The 15,429-nt window shown below is 41.7% G+C and overlaps 1 protein-coding gene across 6 annotated transcripts in view; it reads left to right on the top strand.

Moving 5' to 3' along the window:
* RAB30 (RAB30, member RAS oncogene family) overlaps positions 1 to 10,047 on the top strand; it is a 50,522-nt gene extending 40,475 nt beyond the window's left edge. For all 6 annotated transcript variants that reach the window (XM_068930562.1, XM_068930563.1, XM_068930564.1 and 3 more), the window contains one exon: positions 1,503 to 10,047. In XM_068930562.1, coding sequence (XP_068786663.1) covers positions 1,503 to 1,753 — 251 coding nt within the window. In that variant the 3' untranslated portion in view covers positions 1,754 to 10,047. The remainder of the gene's footprint in view (positions 1 to 1,502) is intronic.
* Positions 10,048 to 15,429: the final 5,382 nt, after the last annotated feature.

Below are 15,429 nucleotides of genomic sequence, written 5' to 3'. Positions count from 1 at the left end.
CTGCCAGAAGCAAGATGAAAGGTATTTTGCCTGCATGTGCTTTCCTGTGCTTTCCTTTCAGAATCTGGCAGTCAAAACCTGACGGTTAAAGGCCCAAGAATATCTAAAGAAGAATAGAAAAATAACATGGGGAAAGCTACAACTTTTTTTTTTAAACTGCAGTGTCCTTTTCTTGTTAATAGTTTGCCACTAAAAAACAAAGAATAGTTCTGTAGGATGATCTAGTATGTTTATTACCAATTTCAATTTTAGAATATCTTTTTGGTATCTTTAAAAATCTTTTGAGCTTTACATGTCACAAAACTGTTGCACATGAACATTAGGATTTAAGGCACTTCCATACGAGAAACTCCTTACACTACATAAGAAGAATATGGGACTGGTATGAATAGCACAGAAATAATTTATAAGTGACTAACGAATGTACACATAGATTATTACAGAACATTAAATTTATATTTTAGACTGTAAATGTTGATAAGAAATGCTAACAGCCTCAGCATACTTTTGTGGGTGGTAACAGCCATAACCCACTTACATTAGTAAGTGGTCACTAGTGACTGACAATTGGAAACCTACCCAACTTGTGATAATCTACTTATAAGTGTAACTTTGGTGTATATATACTGTGTCCAAGTAATTATCAGAAAAGAAAGGATAGCTCAGAGGAAAGGATGCCAGCGAGATGTGGCTTGCCAGTGAAAGAGCACAATCTTTTCCTCCTAATAATTCTCACAGCAGCCTCGGAGGAGTTGCTGGTAGAAACTGGGTTGGGGCGGTTGAACTGGCTGAGTCTCTGGACACAATCTCCTGCTATTACAGGTCTTGGTCTGTTATCTTTTTTGAGAGATTAAATTATGGTAAAAACATCATGTTTAAAGTGAAGCGGCCAGTAATAGGGTATAATTGTATCAGACGTTTACCTGGGGCGTTTATCAACTGTCTGCTAAAGTGAGCTCCCAAAGGAAGGGGCTGGTTTCTCTCCCCACCTTGTTCTGTGAGCACCCTTGAGCCCATCCATGTTCCAGGCTCCACAGCCATATCACTCCCAAGAATATTTAATTAAAACAGGAAAGCAGCCCTCTGTGCCAGGCTTGTTCTAAAGCTTATAATTACATGAAAAATATCACATTTAGCAACCCACATGTTATGAATGACATTTTAAGTGCTCCTTAGAGCAAGAACTGGAGAATTTTCAATAGATATTAAAATGGCAATCCTTTAATGCCAGTTGATAGCTTTAATTTAGCCCTAATGCATCTGTTTGCCAACTGACTTGTATGTTCACAGGACATATTCCATTAAATGACCTGATATTACATGAACTTGGTCGCATGTATCAAGGAATCCGTCCTTTGGGGAGGAAAGCAAGCACTAAGAATTTCCCATCAAAAACCCTGTCTGTACATATATACCCTACCAAACACTGCGTCGATCAATTTCTGTTTCTTTTGTCTTGTAAGTCAAATTAATTCCCTTTCTAAAATCTTTTATCGATGCAGGTAATAAGATTGATTTAGCTGATAAGAGGGAAGTCTCCCAACAAAGAGCTGCAGAATTTTCCGAAGCGCAAGACATGTACTATCTGGAAACCTCTGCAAAGGAATCAGATAATGTGGAAAAACTGTTCCTGGACTTAGCTTGTCGATTGATCAGTGAGGCGCGACAGAACACCCTTGTGAACAATGTGGCATCCCCATTACCAGGAGAGGGGAAAAGTATCAGCTATTTGACTTGCTGTAATTTTAATTAAAGAGCTGGCATGTGATTCCCTGTCCCCCATGGATCAAGAAGACTTTTTGCTGGGATTCATCTCCTTGAAGGGAATTCCTGCCACTTCACTTCAATTCCTGACTTACCCCTGAGTCAGGTTGCAGATCTAGAAGCATGGCAGGCTGGTGGCTCCAGCTGCATGGTAACATAGCAGAATATAACATGGTTTAATTTTAAGGTTTTTTTACAGTCTCTGGAGTTGGTTAGGAAAACAAGGGTTGCACAAGGTGCTTCGTGTAATGCAGAACATGAGCTGTTGTATTTCCTTCTGTAGGAGACTAGAACAGCCTCTTTCAAAGAAGACACTGAAGAGTTCAAAATCTCTCTTGCAGAACAATGTGTTTGATCCTTTTTAAAAAAAGAAAGAAAGAAAAAATATGAACGCTGACCCTGGACTATACTGGCAATCTTCTGGGCTGCCAGCCAATGGATTCTTAGGACATGTAAATAGAGTCTGTCCACACGTCTTCACGGAGGACTCTGGTGTTTGCAATAGTGTTATGTCTCTCATCTACAGGCACTTTCATGAACATGAAATTAAAAAGAAAAGTTATATATATCAGCATTTCCAAGCAACGGTCTGAGAAGAGATATGGATACAGTTCCATTGCTCCCTTTGGTGCTAGCAGTTCAGCAAATATTCTGTAGACCAAACATAGTCTTACTACATTACTGTCCTCTGAATGTGTAGCTTAGAATAATTAGGAAAAAGAACACTAATAAGCACTGTTCATTTAAATAAAAGATGTCATTACCTCTTTTTCTAGCCTGAACGTAGTGGGTAAGGACTGTGCTTTTTTGGTATCTGACATAGGGTGAAAAGACTTTCAATTAAAAAAACAAACAAAAAAAAAAGAAAACAAATCCTGTCCCCCTCTGATTAGTAATGCCCTAATGTGAAAAATTAGCCTCGGGAACTTTTATTGCTGGAGCTGGAAAAAAAATACACCAGACATGCGCAAAATATTGCACGTGCATTGATTGTGTATAAAGGTTCAAAGAGAGCACAGTTTTTAAATGGCAGTTTGCAATATGTTTGAGTAAATATAAAGCTTGTAGATACAGTCCTTGTTGAAAAGCAGGCATACAGTTTTGTAGAATTTTTTTATGCTAAGTGGAAATAGCAACAGGCTGCAAGTGGTATCATTCTGTGTCTAACTCATCCAGCAATCACCGTATGGAACTGTACTCGGAGAAGCTCTTCTTAAAGGTATCTTCTTGGCATCTATTCTCTTCAGAGTAGCTTTCAGATCCACGGCTGTAGAGTGATTTCATTTACTTGATGCTTTGTACTCTTACATCTTGAACTCCGGTATATGTATAACTCTTTAGGCAATTCCTTTCTACAAAATCCCTGAAGTGGAAGCATTATGGAATTTGTTACATTTTTACACCTCTAGTGCCATACTCTAATGCATTGCAAATTCACACATTGACATTAAAGCAAAACTGGAAGACAGGTGAATTTAAAAAAAAAAAAAAAGTTCCTGTGCATAAAGTTTGAGATCAGTTCAGCTAACCTGGATGAAACTTTCGTGTCAATTACATGGCTGTGATATGCTATAAGTCAGAATTAATCGGCTTAATATCATTTGGCACTGATGACAACTGAGCTTTTTTATTGACATAAAAAGCTGCCAGTAAGTACTTCCTGAAAATAAAAAAACTAGCATTTTCAAATGCTTTTTCACATTTTCCTAAAAAAACAAACAAAAAAACACCTTTGGGCTATATCATATTGTGCCTTTGCTCTTTAATGGGAACTAACTGTATGTTTGTGTGTTTGAGAGAGAGATGGCTATTTTAATGAATGTTTTCTTGCTATTGTTTAGGTCATTCCTTCTTTTATAAGTAGTGGTCAAAATGAAATGTAGAAGTTGTGGTACAAAACCTGTTTGTCATGTAGGTAACGTTTTGCAAAGTGCTGCTCTAAGTGTTAGATGTTGGGGAAATGTCGTCTAGCACGCTGGCCGTTACTGGTTCTTTTCAGTCTCTGCTCGTGCTGTAATCCGGAGGATTTAGAAATGTGTGGTATTTGATTTCTGCTGTGCTGGACTGTGTGGTACAGCCTGGGCTAAAAAGCACTGTCTGTCTTGAGCATCTCCCAAATGCAACCTTATCTGAGCTTTTAAAGACCATCCAACTCTGAAAGAGCTGATTCTCTACAGCTCTCAGCTGTTTAAAGCAAGATTCATGAGGTTATATGTAAGATGATACTTGAGTTAGAAATCAATATTACATATATTTGTAAAAGTTGTAAAAGTTCTTACTCTCCAGGTGGTGGAATTGTCAGAAAGCATAAAACTTGATAACAGATAGGGCAGGGCTATTTGATCACGTTCATCAAGGAGGGAAGAGACTGCTCACTACAGCACCTGTGGGTAGCCTGATTTCCAAAAGCATCAAAGCTTCAGGTATAACTGTCCAACACCCTCTCCATCTACTCAATCTCCCAACGCGTTTCACTGGGAAATTTTGAAGCTGTTGGCTGTTTTCAAGCTGACTTGACAGAGACCAGCGCTGATAAATTTGACATAAAAATCTGTTGCTAGTGGAAACTAGAATACTACAGAAATATTTTTGAGCATCACTGAAGGAATAGTGTTAAAACACCAGAGAGGGGGGAACACATGGGAAATGAATAATGATCATAGGCATAAACTTGATTCTGAAGTGGACAGGTACTTTTCATTCCTGCTGAGTACCATTATAAAGGCATTTTCAAATGCTCCTTGCATCACCTCTGGAGGTTGAACACTAATGCATCGTCATGACTAAAGAAGCTGAATTGATCAAATAGCAGAAATTGCCCACTTTATTTTTCTTGAATATTCAATCTGAGGTTTCTGGAAGGCTAAGTCTCTTTTCCAGTGCTTTCCTACCCCTTTGCTGATGATTTTGTATACTAGCTGCCTACCAGTTGGCACAGCTCAGTTCTGTTGCTAGCAGATCTTTCAAGAACTCCATCTCTAGACAGTGATGTGTTGCTCCAGTGGAGCGAAGTGCTGCAATTGGATTGATGTTGCAATAAGGTAACTTACTTCTCCAGGGACAAATGTGAAATCATTCCTTTCAAAATTTATTCTGGGCCTGAGTGCTTTAAATCTTTTAGGAGTGCAGACTGTTACGAGGTTAGCAGGAAACAGTGGTGGCATGTTCAACATTTCATGAGATCGTAAGCCAAAGTTGTAGTCTGAAACTTGCTTTTTTTTTTTAGTTAACAAACATTAGCTGTTAAATAAGTGGCGTTTTGCTGTGATAACTCCTTTGCAAGAGTTGTTTTTATACACCTTCAAATTTTTATCTTCAGTTTGTAGAACCCACTTGTGGGTTTGAGGGCTAATCTTCTCTTCTGCAGTCTGGTCCTCTGCTGAAGACTTTACAACCAGAAGAGGAGCTTTATCAACTGCTAATGATGATTTAACATTGTGGCACATTGGTTGAAAATAACAGCTGAAAAATAACAGGAGAATAAAAAAATAAAAATCTGAATTATGTGGCAGTTATATGTCCATTTATGGCAAACCCCTAGCTAGATTAATGGATTTTTACGAGAGAACAGTCAGTAAAAAGCATGATGCTTGCTGGGTCAAGGGTCCAAAAGCTGTGCAGAATTGATGTGACAGGGCCAAATATGACAGGAAGTCTTCTCTACTGACAAGAGTATAAGGTGTTGCCTTTAGTGCAGTTGCTAGATTTTGATGCATTTTCCAGGACAGTACATTCACAATCATGGAGTAATCTTATTTCTGGGTGAACGTGAATTTTTATAGTAGTCTCATGATGACATCATGTGTTCTTTAAACATCTTAGCACAATGGCTAGCTCCAAGGAGAAGCCAATATGGATGGTCAATGGATGTTTGCCTGCAGACAATCCTGGCCTGTTGGGAGAGGTTAGTTAGTAAAGGCATAGTCTGCAAATAGGGTGATCTAAATGCTATTTTTCAGTTCAGCCACTGATGCGGTCAGGCTGATCTTGGACAAACCACTAAATGTGCATCAGGTCACTCTTTGTAAAGTGCTCTCACAAATATTTTGCGTTGGCTGTTTACACTGCAAGTTTCTTGGGATGAGCTGCAACTCCCTTCTGTTCCTAGTAGTGTTTCCATAAGAGAGAGAGAGAGAGAGAGAACGCATTAGGAAAAAGCTTCTTAACTCCTCTTAAGGAGAAAGACGAGGTCAAGCATTATGTTGGAAAAAGGCATACAAATCGTCTAAAAAGAACAGGATGTTTTAAATCTCTTCCTACCTCTCACATTGAAGTTCTGATTTGATCTGCTGGTAAGTCATTTTGAGTGTGCAGTCGGAGATATGCTTGTGCTGAATGCTAAATGACTTTGTGATCGCTATTCAATACAAACACACATGACAAATTATCAGACAGGATACTTGGGTTTAGCTGTAGAATGCAGGAAACAGCTCTTAATCCGTTAGTCTGTTAGTGCTGTTTGTCTCTGGAAATAGCTATACCAGCTACAGTGGGCTCCTGCTAGTCTAGGTGGAGTGGTTAATGGCTATTGAATTCCTTCAGCATCAGCAATAATGGCAGCAGACTGAGGTTCATACTGCAGACAGTGGTTTGAAAAGAGAAAAAGTGGAAATTAGTGATGCAGGAGCAGAGTGGGTGCACGCTTGTAGGACAACGGCCTTTCCTGAGCTTTTGCTGATAAGGGATGCAAGTAGTTGTAGTCAAAGCTACTGGGTTTTGCACTCTTTGTTATCCCTGAAGACTGCTGTTTGTTCAGCTGCTTTTCCATTTTTCCTCTTTTCAGCATGAAGAACTGTCCATAAATTCTGCTGAGAGGTTGAGCTAGCAAAAATTCCATGTTCTGGAATTCCAGACTGAATTCATCTGGAAAAATGAGCAAAATTCTCAAGCTATTGAAATACCAGAGTGAACACGCAGAATACACTGTCCTGAGGGAGCTGTGGTGCCATCATGGTCAGATATGGCTAACACAGCAACTTTCTCACAGCTAATTGGCAATTTTGCATGATTTTGATTGGTCTGGATTTTAATAAGGGATGCTTTGAATTTGACTTTCATCTAAGTTGCTGCAGCATTCTGTTGCTTTCAGTATCAGGGTATCCAACATCACTCATAGGTGCTGTTGCTATAAATACATACTGAGCAGAAGACCTTTTTGAGTTTATTCAGTCAGAAGGCTGCTTTTAGAGGAAGCCTTGTGATTTCCTAGTGAGCAAGTGGGAGATTGTCCTAAATGTTGGTGGTCATAGTTTAGGATTTATCTTGGCTAGGAAAAGAGGCAACAGGGTAGTCAAACTGATGTGGTTTCATGATGCAAGACTCCCAAAGTAGCCTGCTGCGTTGATCTGACTTACCATCTTAATCACCAAGCTAAGTTGACCCAAAGCCTCCTTTTGCTATACTGCCCTATCTAGCTGAGATAGATGACCAGCTATCATCACACAGGGATGAAATCACACCATTTCCCCTCATGTGAATGAGCTGCAACCTAAAAGGGAAGTAAAAACTATGTATGCCATGTGAGTTAAGTTTCTCTTAAAAGCTGGGAGCCACAGATCCGGAGAAAAGCTCATCTCTGATACATGCCGCTCCAAATTCAATTGACTTGGGGAAAGATAACCTGGATATAGCAGAAGAGGTAGAGCAGAAGCTGAGGTGACAGAATGAGTGTAACTAGGCTCTAAATGCTGCCAGTGAAAGATTATCCTGGTTTTAAGAGTGTAGCCGTGGTAAGCAGTTCAGGTCATCTGTCCATGGATAACAGGATTGGCTATGATGGATACTCTGAGTTTGCCTCTGTTCTGCGTTAATGACTAGTTATTAACATTTCCTGGATGTGATCAGATTCTTTAAAGTTCTCCTTCTCCAGTGAGTTTGGAAAATAATTTTAGCTCTGTTCCGTGCCATTATCAAATAAATGAGTCTAAGACTGAAGAAGCAGATGCCACCTTCACCACTGCCTTTGGCACCACTGTTTATCTTAGGGCAGCATTCGCGAAGACATGCACACCTGTGAGTGCTTGAGGCTATGCCCCTGCCAAGCATCTCCTAGGATTAGCTCTGGTGCCATGTGGTCATCACAGCCATGTGATGTGGCCAAAACTTGTGTCAGTCATCGCAGCTTTAATTGCACTGGTGGAGCGGCACGGCTCTACCTGGGGAGTGGGAATGCTAGAAGTCCTCTGTTGTCAGAGGCAGCGATCGCAGCTTTGATGCGTCAGGTGTCATACAAATGCCAACATTGGAGCTCATCAGAGCTGGGGAATCCTGGCTCCTTCAGTGCCTACCGTCCATGAATCTGTTCATTCCCAGTACTGCTTATGCCTTGCAGTGGCGCTGGCGTTACGGGAGCTCTGTGAGGAGGGGGAACCAAAGTACTGTGGAGATCTTGGACTGGAAATGGGCCTGGCTGGCTGTGGGATTCACTAGATGCAGCTCCTGCTTTAACTAGAAGGAGAAGCATCCATTTATCTTCTCTGCTTTCTCAATTTTTTTTTTTAATAAGACCATGTAAATCTGATTAACGTATTGTCAGCCAGCATAGTTTATAAAGAACGTTATCTTTTTTAGGGAACCAGTGTGAGAGATTCAAATGTTAAGAGCCATTGGTGGTTTGGGGCAAGTGAGTAAATGATCAATGTGCAGGTGGACTCTGCTCTCAATCCAGTGAGATTTGTAGACTGATATGAAAAGTCATTTTGAGCTGCCACTTTGGTAATGGTGTGAAAACCTCTGAGAGTCTGGGCTACATCACTGGCACTAGCGTTAGTGAATGTAGTGGCATTGGTGTCCCCAGCAGCTAAGCTGTTATGGGGGAAGTGGAGGAGAGGGGAATACTGTTTTGGCATTTTAATGGAGTGAGTAAAATGTTTGGTTTAGGTCAGGGAAAGCAGCAGTGAATTCAAGCACTGCTATTGCCTCAACTCTTGCAGACTATTTGGAAGAAACGCCTTACAACTGGCCTCTTCAAACAGTCAGCACTGAAGGAAAAAGTCTGAAAGCTGCTTAAGTCCACATTTTTGGGGGGAAAAGGTCATCTAATGAGATGAAGAAGCCCAGACCTTGTTGCTATATGAGTTTTGAGCCACAAATCTATCTCTGAATAATAGAGAAATGGCTTAAAACGTGCCATGGGTTTTTAGCAAAGCAAGATGTGTTGCAGATATGCCACGTCCATTTCATTCCCCACAGCTGTTTACAAAAGAAAAAAAAATCCTGAGACTGGAGCAGCTGCAGTCACTCAGCTGTCAATATGAGACAAGGCTCTTTCTGCTCCTCTTTCATTTCCACTTCACTCTATTCTGCTGCACATATCTAGCTGTTCTGTGAATCTGCAAATTGTGAGGGTTGTTTTTGACTGCCTTTGATCTATGCAGACTCACCCAGCTCTCCTTGCAATTCATTAATGCTTTGACTAGGCATTTTAATTTTATGTTTACTGGCTCGTTCCCCTTTGTAATGTTGTTACCTAATTGACAAGTTCTTCATACTCTGTGTTACGTTTAGGTTGCCGAGTCTAAAATGTTTCCTCTTTCCTGAAAGCTTTGATAAATTTTAGAGATTTATAAACATATTTGCTTCCACAGAAAAGAAACTATCATCAACTTTGATTACTAATAAATCAGTAATGAAGCACATACTTCCTTTTACGGCGTGAACCAAGTACATCTTGTGCCATCAGCTGTAGTTTGAATTGTAGTTTAAATGCCTGCTTACAGACTAAAACCAGCATTTTGTTTGCAACTTCCATGCCAGTGAAGCCACAGCATTAAAGGCATTTCCTGGATTGGAGTTTTTCCCCACATATTCAGCTGTTCTGTAAAGATTTGGGTTTTTTTTTTTTTCCCCCAACAATAGTGAATTCAGCACAATGTATAGAATTTTAGGAAGAACCCCAATTTGTTTAAATGTCCTAAACGCATGGCCAGAAGGATGAGATGAAACATTTCTTGTTGATCAAGCACAACCATTTCAGTGGAGAAAATGCACTACATTTGGTCAGACCATTTATCTTGAGTTGCTGGAATAGTACTGTCTTTGGAAAGAGTATAGGTGTTAGCAAATTGCCAAACTGTGAATCATTAAACTGTCAGAAGCATTTGACTTGTCTGTTTTTTAACTTCTTGTTGTCAAGTGTGGTACAGTGGGGTTGAGAAAGGAATGTATTTTGGATGACCAGGATGATGAATGTATGGAGCTTCATGTTTATTTGTAATGTCCTTTTTATACTTAGGAATTGCTTACATATGTATCTGTATGTAAATAAATGTTTAATCCTTTCCACTTGCTGTTTTAAATGTTTGGTTTGTTTGAACAAAACCTGCAAAGCAGTGTTACCTTCAAAATACATGTAAGACAAACTGATTCACTTTAGGAGGACATGATTTGATATCAGATTAACAAATGAATGGCTACTGAGGATTTTCTGCTTGGATTCAGCATATCAAGGCTCTCACAGCCTTGGGATCTCTCAGCAAGAGCAAAAATAGAGCTGTTGTCCTTGGGGGCAATGTCCCTTCTCACTATAGCAGTAGAAAAAAGTTGTGTTTAAACCCACAGAGTTCAGAGCTGAGTTTGAAATGCCAATTGCGATCGCTAGAGGGTAGTAGTTGACAAGAGGCCAGATAGTAACCATGAATGAAAATACTATGAACTTGTGGTTGCTTAAACTCCTCTCCTAGCAGGAAGCTAGGGTTGTTTGAGCAGAGGTGATGTTTCAGCTGGTTTTTATTCATTGTCCTAGTGCCTTTGTTCTGTTCTAGTGCTTCTCTTCAGCCTTCAACTTTCTCTTTTCATGCTCACAGAAGAAGATAGTTGTCTTCCAGTGGAGTTTCCTAATGAACAGCCTTTCTGGATGACTGGAGGCTTTTTGAAAAGATCCTGTTTTATTTATTTATTTATTTATTTTTTAAAAAAAGTGGTGGTCTCCTGTCAGCCTGTAATCTTTTTGGTCAATATATAGAGTCTGTGCTTTGACTCATTCTGGGGATAGGATTTCCTCCCTGTGCTCTATTCCACATCAAGGATGACTTCTGCTGATGCTTGTTTTGAGAAATGAGCTGTGAAGCTTGAAGACCCATATGCCTTTTATTGCCTTCTCCACTGACCTTGAAGCTCCTTTCTTGGTAAATGCCTGTGACATCAGGGCTGGACCATCTGCTCCATGTTCCCCAGGAAGCTGGCAACTTGAATTGGCAAAAAAGCAGAAATATTTGGAGAGGAAGACTCTGCATGCCTCGAGGTAGGAACTCTGTAAAGGAAGGGGAAGAAAAACATCCTTAAAAATCAGTTTGCAAACTGAGTATTCACTGAAAGAATGAGGGCTGGAGTGTGGGGCCTGTGGAGGTGAAGGTTTCCTTCCTGGGGGAAGGTGAAGAGCAGCAGAACTGAGCTGTGGAGCAGCCATGTGTGTCCCAGGTGCCCAGCTGAATCAGCCTTCTGCTGCAGGGAGGTGTGCATTGCTCCGCACAGGCATTTGCTTGGTGCGGAGAGGCAGCTCTTCCATGCAAGAAGCATGTAATCTGTGGGATGTGCATCCTTTTCTTTGCTGCTCAGCCTGCTGAATAACAATGTCACCGAGAAAGCCTTTGCTGTGCCAGGCCTTGGTGTGTGCAGAGAAGACTGGAAAGACTGAAGGAGCGTGTAGGCTCCCCACAAAAAGTGAACAGCTTGCATAGGAAACAGATGCAAGACCGACAGGCTATGAAAGTGAAAATGCTACAGCTTCCTTCCTCTCCTCTGTCTTCTCCTGTACATGTTCTTCTTACAGAGCATTCGCAATGCTGAGCCCAGAAGATGCCAGCTAACGGACAAAGGTCTTTCACATGATAGTGATTTTTGATATTGGTAAGAGTGTGCAGTCATTTCCCATAGAGTAGAGGTGATGTGATTGCCCTGCATATTAATTCCTGTAGTATCTCATAGCCAGTCCTACCTGATTTAAAATCCAGTCTTGATTTAGGGATTTCTAAGGACAGGGGCTTGACCACACAGTTGGTACAATGTTTCAGAGTTTATTACCTTGAGAATTAAACCTGCTGGGTTTTATTCTTTTTGCATATAAAAATTCAGAATTAAATTGTGTCAGCTTACACCAAAGCTACCACTTACCTGTAGTATGTGGGTGAATCATCAACTGAGAAAAATTCACTCATGTTGGATGCAAGATTTTAATGTCAGGAAACTGTCAAGTATGCAATTTAGAAAGTCTGTCAATACTTAAGTGCTAGCTGCATCAAATCTCTGGCATATTACTAAGGCTGAATCTAATCCCCATGATGAAGTGAGTTCACCACAAGAAGAGTCCAGTTCATCGTCCAGTTCATCACAAGGGAGTCCTTAAAGAGCCACTTATTCCATGGTCTTGCATGATGTGGAAGACTAGCAGAAAGCAACTAGTTTCAATCATATGCTTTACTTTTTAGGGTGCTGATCTCTTATGTAGCTTTCAGCATGGGCTTTCCTGTTGCCAGTGATTTGGGAATGACTAAGACTGTTCTTGACTTCCAGTCTCTCCTTTTCTTTGTTCTACATAAGATGTAAGTGCGGATTTATCAGGTAGGTTGAATTTCTTACTCCTTTTGCCCTTGCACCTAAGGTAGATTCATCAAGTAGGATTTTACTTGCAAATAAGAAATTCGTTTTTGGTTATCTTGTTTTCATTGTCACTGTGTAGTTCAAAATGAATGCCTCCCATGAGTTTTTTTAGTAGCTGAAGCCTCCTGATCTGATTAGCTTCTTCCATAGAAGATTAGATGTCTTTTGAAAAAGATCTGTATGATTTGGACAGCTCTTATCCCCCTACACAAGATGACCTGGAATTCTGCAAAGCCCTAGCATGTCGCCTTACATCTCTCCCTCAGGGTCCTTCTGAATCCCTTGATGTCACAGGCAATCTGTGAGGCAATCCTTGAAGCCGTATCATTAATGTGCAACATTTCCCTCCCTTCCCCCCTCAGAGATTTTTGCCTTAGCTTTGAAAGATACAGGGAAATCTGAGCCATCACTTTGTTCCAGTGTAACAGGACTTAGTCCTGTTATTCAGTTGTCTTTTGCATTTCTTCCCTAATCTTAGTACTGAGTCCCTGACAAGGATTGTCTGTTTCCTGCACTAGCTGATACTATTGGCAGAAACCTTGCCTTTCAGCCTGATTGAACAGCCATGCATAGGTACAACTTTCTGAGCACTCCTCACTCAGCTAAATGGCTCCTCAGAGGTGTTCTCATATCCCCAATAAGCTTGTAATGCTTGGATGCCACTAGCAGTGTGGTGTGCCTCCTGGCAGTCAGTTCGCCTGTCTTTGTTAGTCCCATCAGTACAGAGTATGTCAATGAGTTCATATAAGCATAAAGTACAGTGACAGCATATAGTTCAGCTAGTGTGATCTGAACCCACATTGTACATGCGTATGTGTCTTATTCAAGTGGTGTTTTTCTGCTTTGCTGTGATCTTGCTGATGTTTAGCTAAATGCTCAGAAGATCAGATTTTACTTCATGCGTTCGTCGTCTTGGCAGATGTGTTCTAACTTGATCACAGTCAGACCTCCAGTGAACAACAGTGGACATCTCTGAACAACGTGCAACCAGCAAAAAGGTCTCTCTCCCTCTCGTGGTGCTATGGCAGAATAAGGGTACATTCTGGAAACCAAGGGCCAAATTATCTTCTATTATAAAGAATCACAGCCCTTGCTAAAGCGGTGTGGATGCCCTCATCCTAAACATGTGTTTCAAACATCCTCCTTTAAAACAAACTTTAGGCTTTGGCAACATTCCCACAACAGTGCTGAAATGGAGAGATCACTGAGGCAGAAATGATTACTTCCATACTGGCTGCCTGCCTGAACAGTGAGTGGGAGTCTCTCTTTCATGTGCTATGCTCATATGTACTTCCAGGCACATGTGTCTGAAGGTTGCACCCAACGGCACTGCCTGTCTGCTTGCCACAGCTGCCAGCTGACAAAAAAGACCTGGTTTGATACTCTAAACTTGTAAACAGGCCTAACATTGGCAAATGCAGGCACATGCACAGACCTAGGTTTGCTCACTTACGGCACACCCTAGAGCGTTGAGCTACTACTGTCATATTCCCCTGGCTGCGTCAAGAAGTCTTGTCTTGCACAGGGATCTGCATGCATATCACTTATAGCATGTCATTGCTGTGCTTGTTTGGAACACATCGCTGGCACAGCACTTAACAAGTGATTCCACTTACACATAGGATGTTTGAAGTTACTTTAGACATCAAATTATTATTTATTTTTTATTTTTTGCTATGACTGCATCTGTATCTTTTTGCTGTGTTTATGTCTAGGATCCAGAGACTGCAGAGAAGATCCACCTGTAGGAGGAGCCCTCTTATACAAGCCAGCCTCTTCCCACCACCGCCTACTGTTCCAGCATCCTTTAACACTGTGAAGAACTTTTGGTCTGTGCTTCAGTACCTTGTTGGGTAGCATAGCAAGGAGAAGAGATGGTTTGCTGGCTAAGATTCTTCAGCAATAAAGAGAAACTAGGATCCATATTTTCTTAACATTGGGCAAGTCTCAGTGAATTTCTGAGCCCCAATTTCATTAAATGTAAGTAGTGAAAAAAACTGACTGCTATCAAACATCTTTATGGAGTGCACTTACCAAAGTAGACTTGCTGCATATGCATGAGGATATTTTCTTTGCTCAGCCGGCAGGAACACTCGCAGCATCAACATACCTGTGTCCTTGGTAAGGAAGGGTATGTCATAGAATCACAGAATGGTTAGGTTGGAAGGGACATCTGGAGATCATCTAGTCCAACCTCCCTGCTCAAGCAGGGACCTCTAGAGCATGTTGCCCAGGAATGTGTCCAGATGGCTTTGGAATATCTCCAGCGAAGGAGGCTCCACTACCTCTCTGGGCAACCTGTGCCAGTGCTCTGTCGCCTTCCCAGGAAAGAAGTTTTTCCTCATGTTCAGATGGAACTGCCTGTGTTTCAGCTTGGGCCCGTTGCTTCTTGTCCTGTCACTGGGTGCCACGGAGAAGAGTCTGGCCCCATCCTCTTGACACCTTCCCTTCAGATACTTATACATTGATCAGATTTCCCCCGTCTTCTCTTCTCCAGGCTGAACAGGCCCAGCTCTCTCAGCCTTTCCTCAGAGGAGAGATGCTCCAGTCCCCTCATCATCTTGGTAGCCCTCCGCTGGACTCTCTCCAGGAGTGCCATGTCTCTCTTGTACTGGGGAGCCCAGAACTGGACACAGTCCTCCAGGTGAGGCCTCCCCAGGGCTGCTATTACTGCCCTCCACCTGCTGGCAACGCTCTGCCTAATGCACCCCAGGATACCATTGGCCTTCTTGGCCACAAGGGCACACTGCTGCCTCATGCTTAACCTGTTGTCCACCAGCACTCCCAGGTCCTTTTCCGCAGAGCTACTTTCCAGCAGGTCAACCCCCAGCCTGTCCTGGTGCATGGGATTATTCCTGCCTAGGTGCAGGACCCTGCACTTGCCTTTGTGGAACTTCAGGAGGTTCCTCTCCGCCCAGCTCTCCAGCCTGTCCAGGTCCCTCTGAATGGCAGCACAGTCTTCTGGTGTGCCAGCCTCTCCCCCCAGTTTAGTATCATCAGCCAACTTGCTGAGGGTGCACTCTGTCCCTTCAACCTGGTCATTAATGAATATATTGAACAAGACTGGAC

The sequence above is a fragment of the Struthio camelus genome, chromosome 1 (assembly GCF_040807025.1).
Source record: "Struthio camelus isolate bStrCam1 chromosome 1, bStrCam1.hap1, whole genome shotgun sequence".
NCBI classification, from domain to species: Eukaryota; Metazoa; Chordata; class Aves; order Struthioniformes; family Struthionidae; genus Struthio; species Struthio camelus.
Note: the sequence above shows the minus strand (reverse complement) of the source record. Positions and strands in the feature narration are given on the sequence as shown.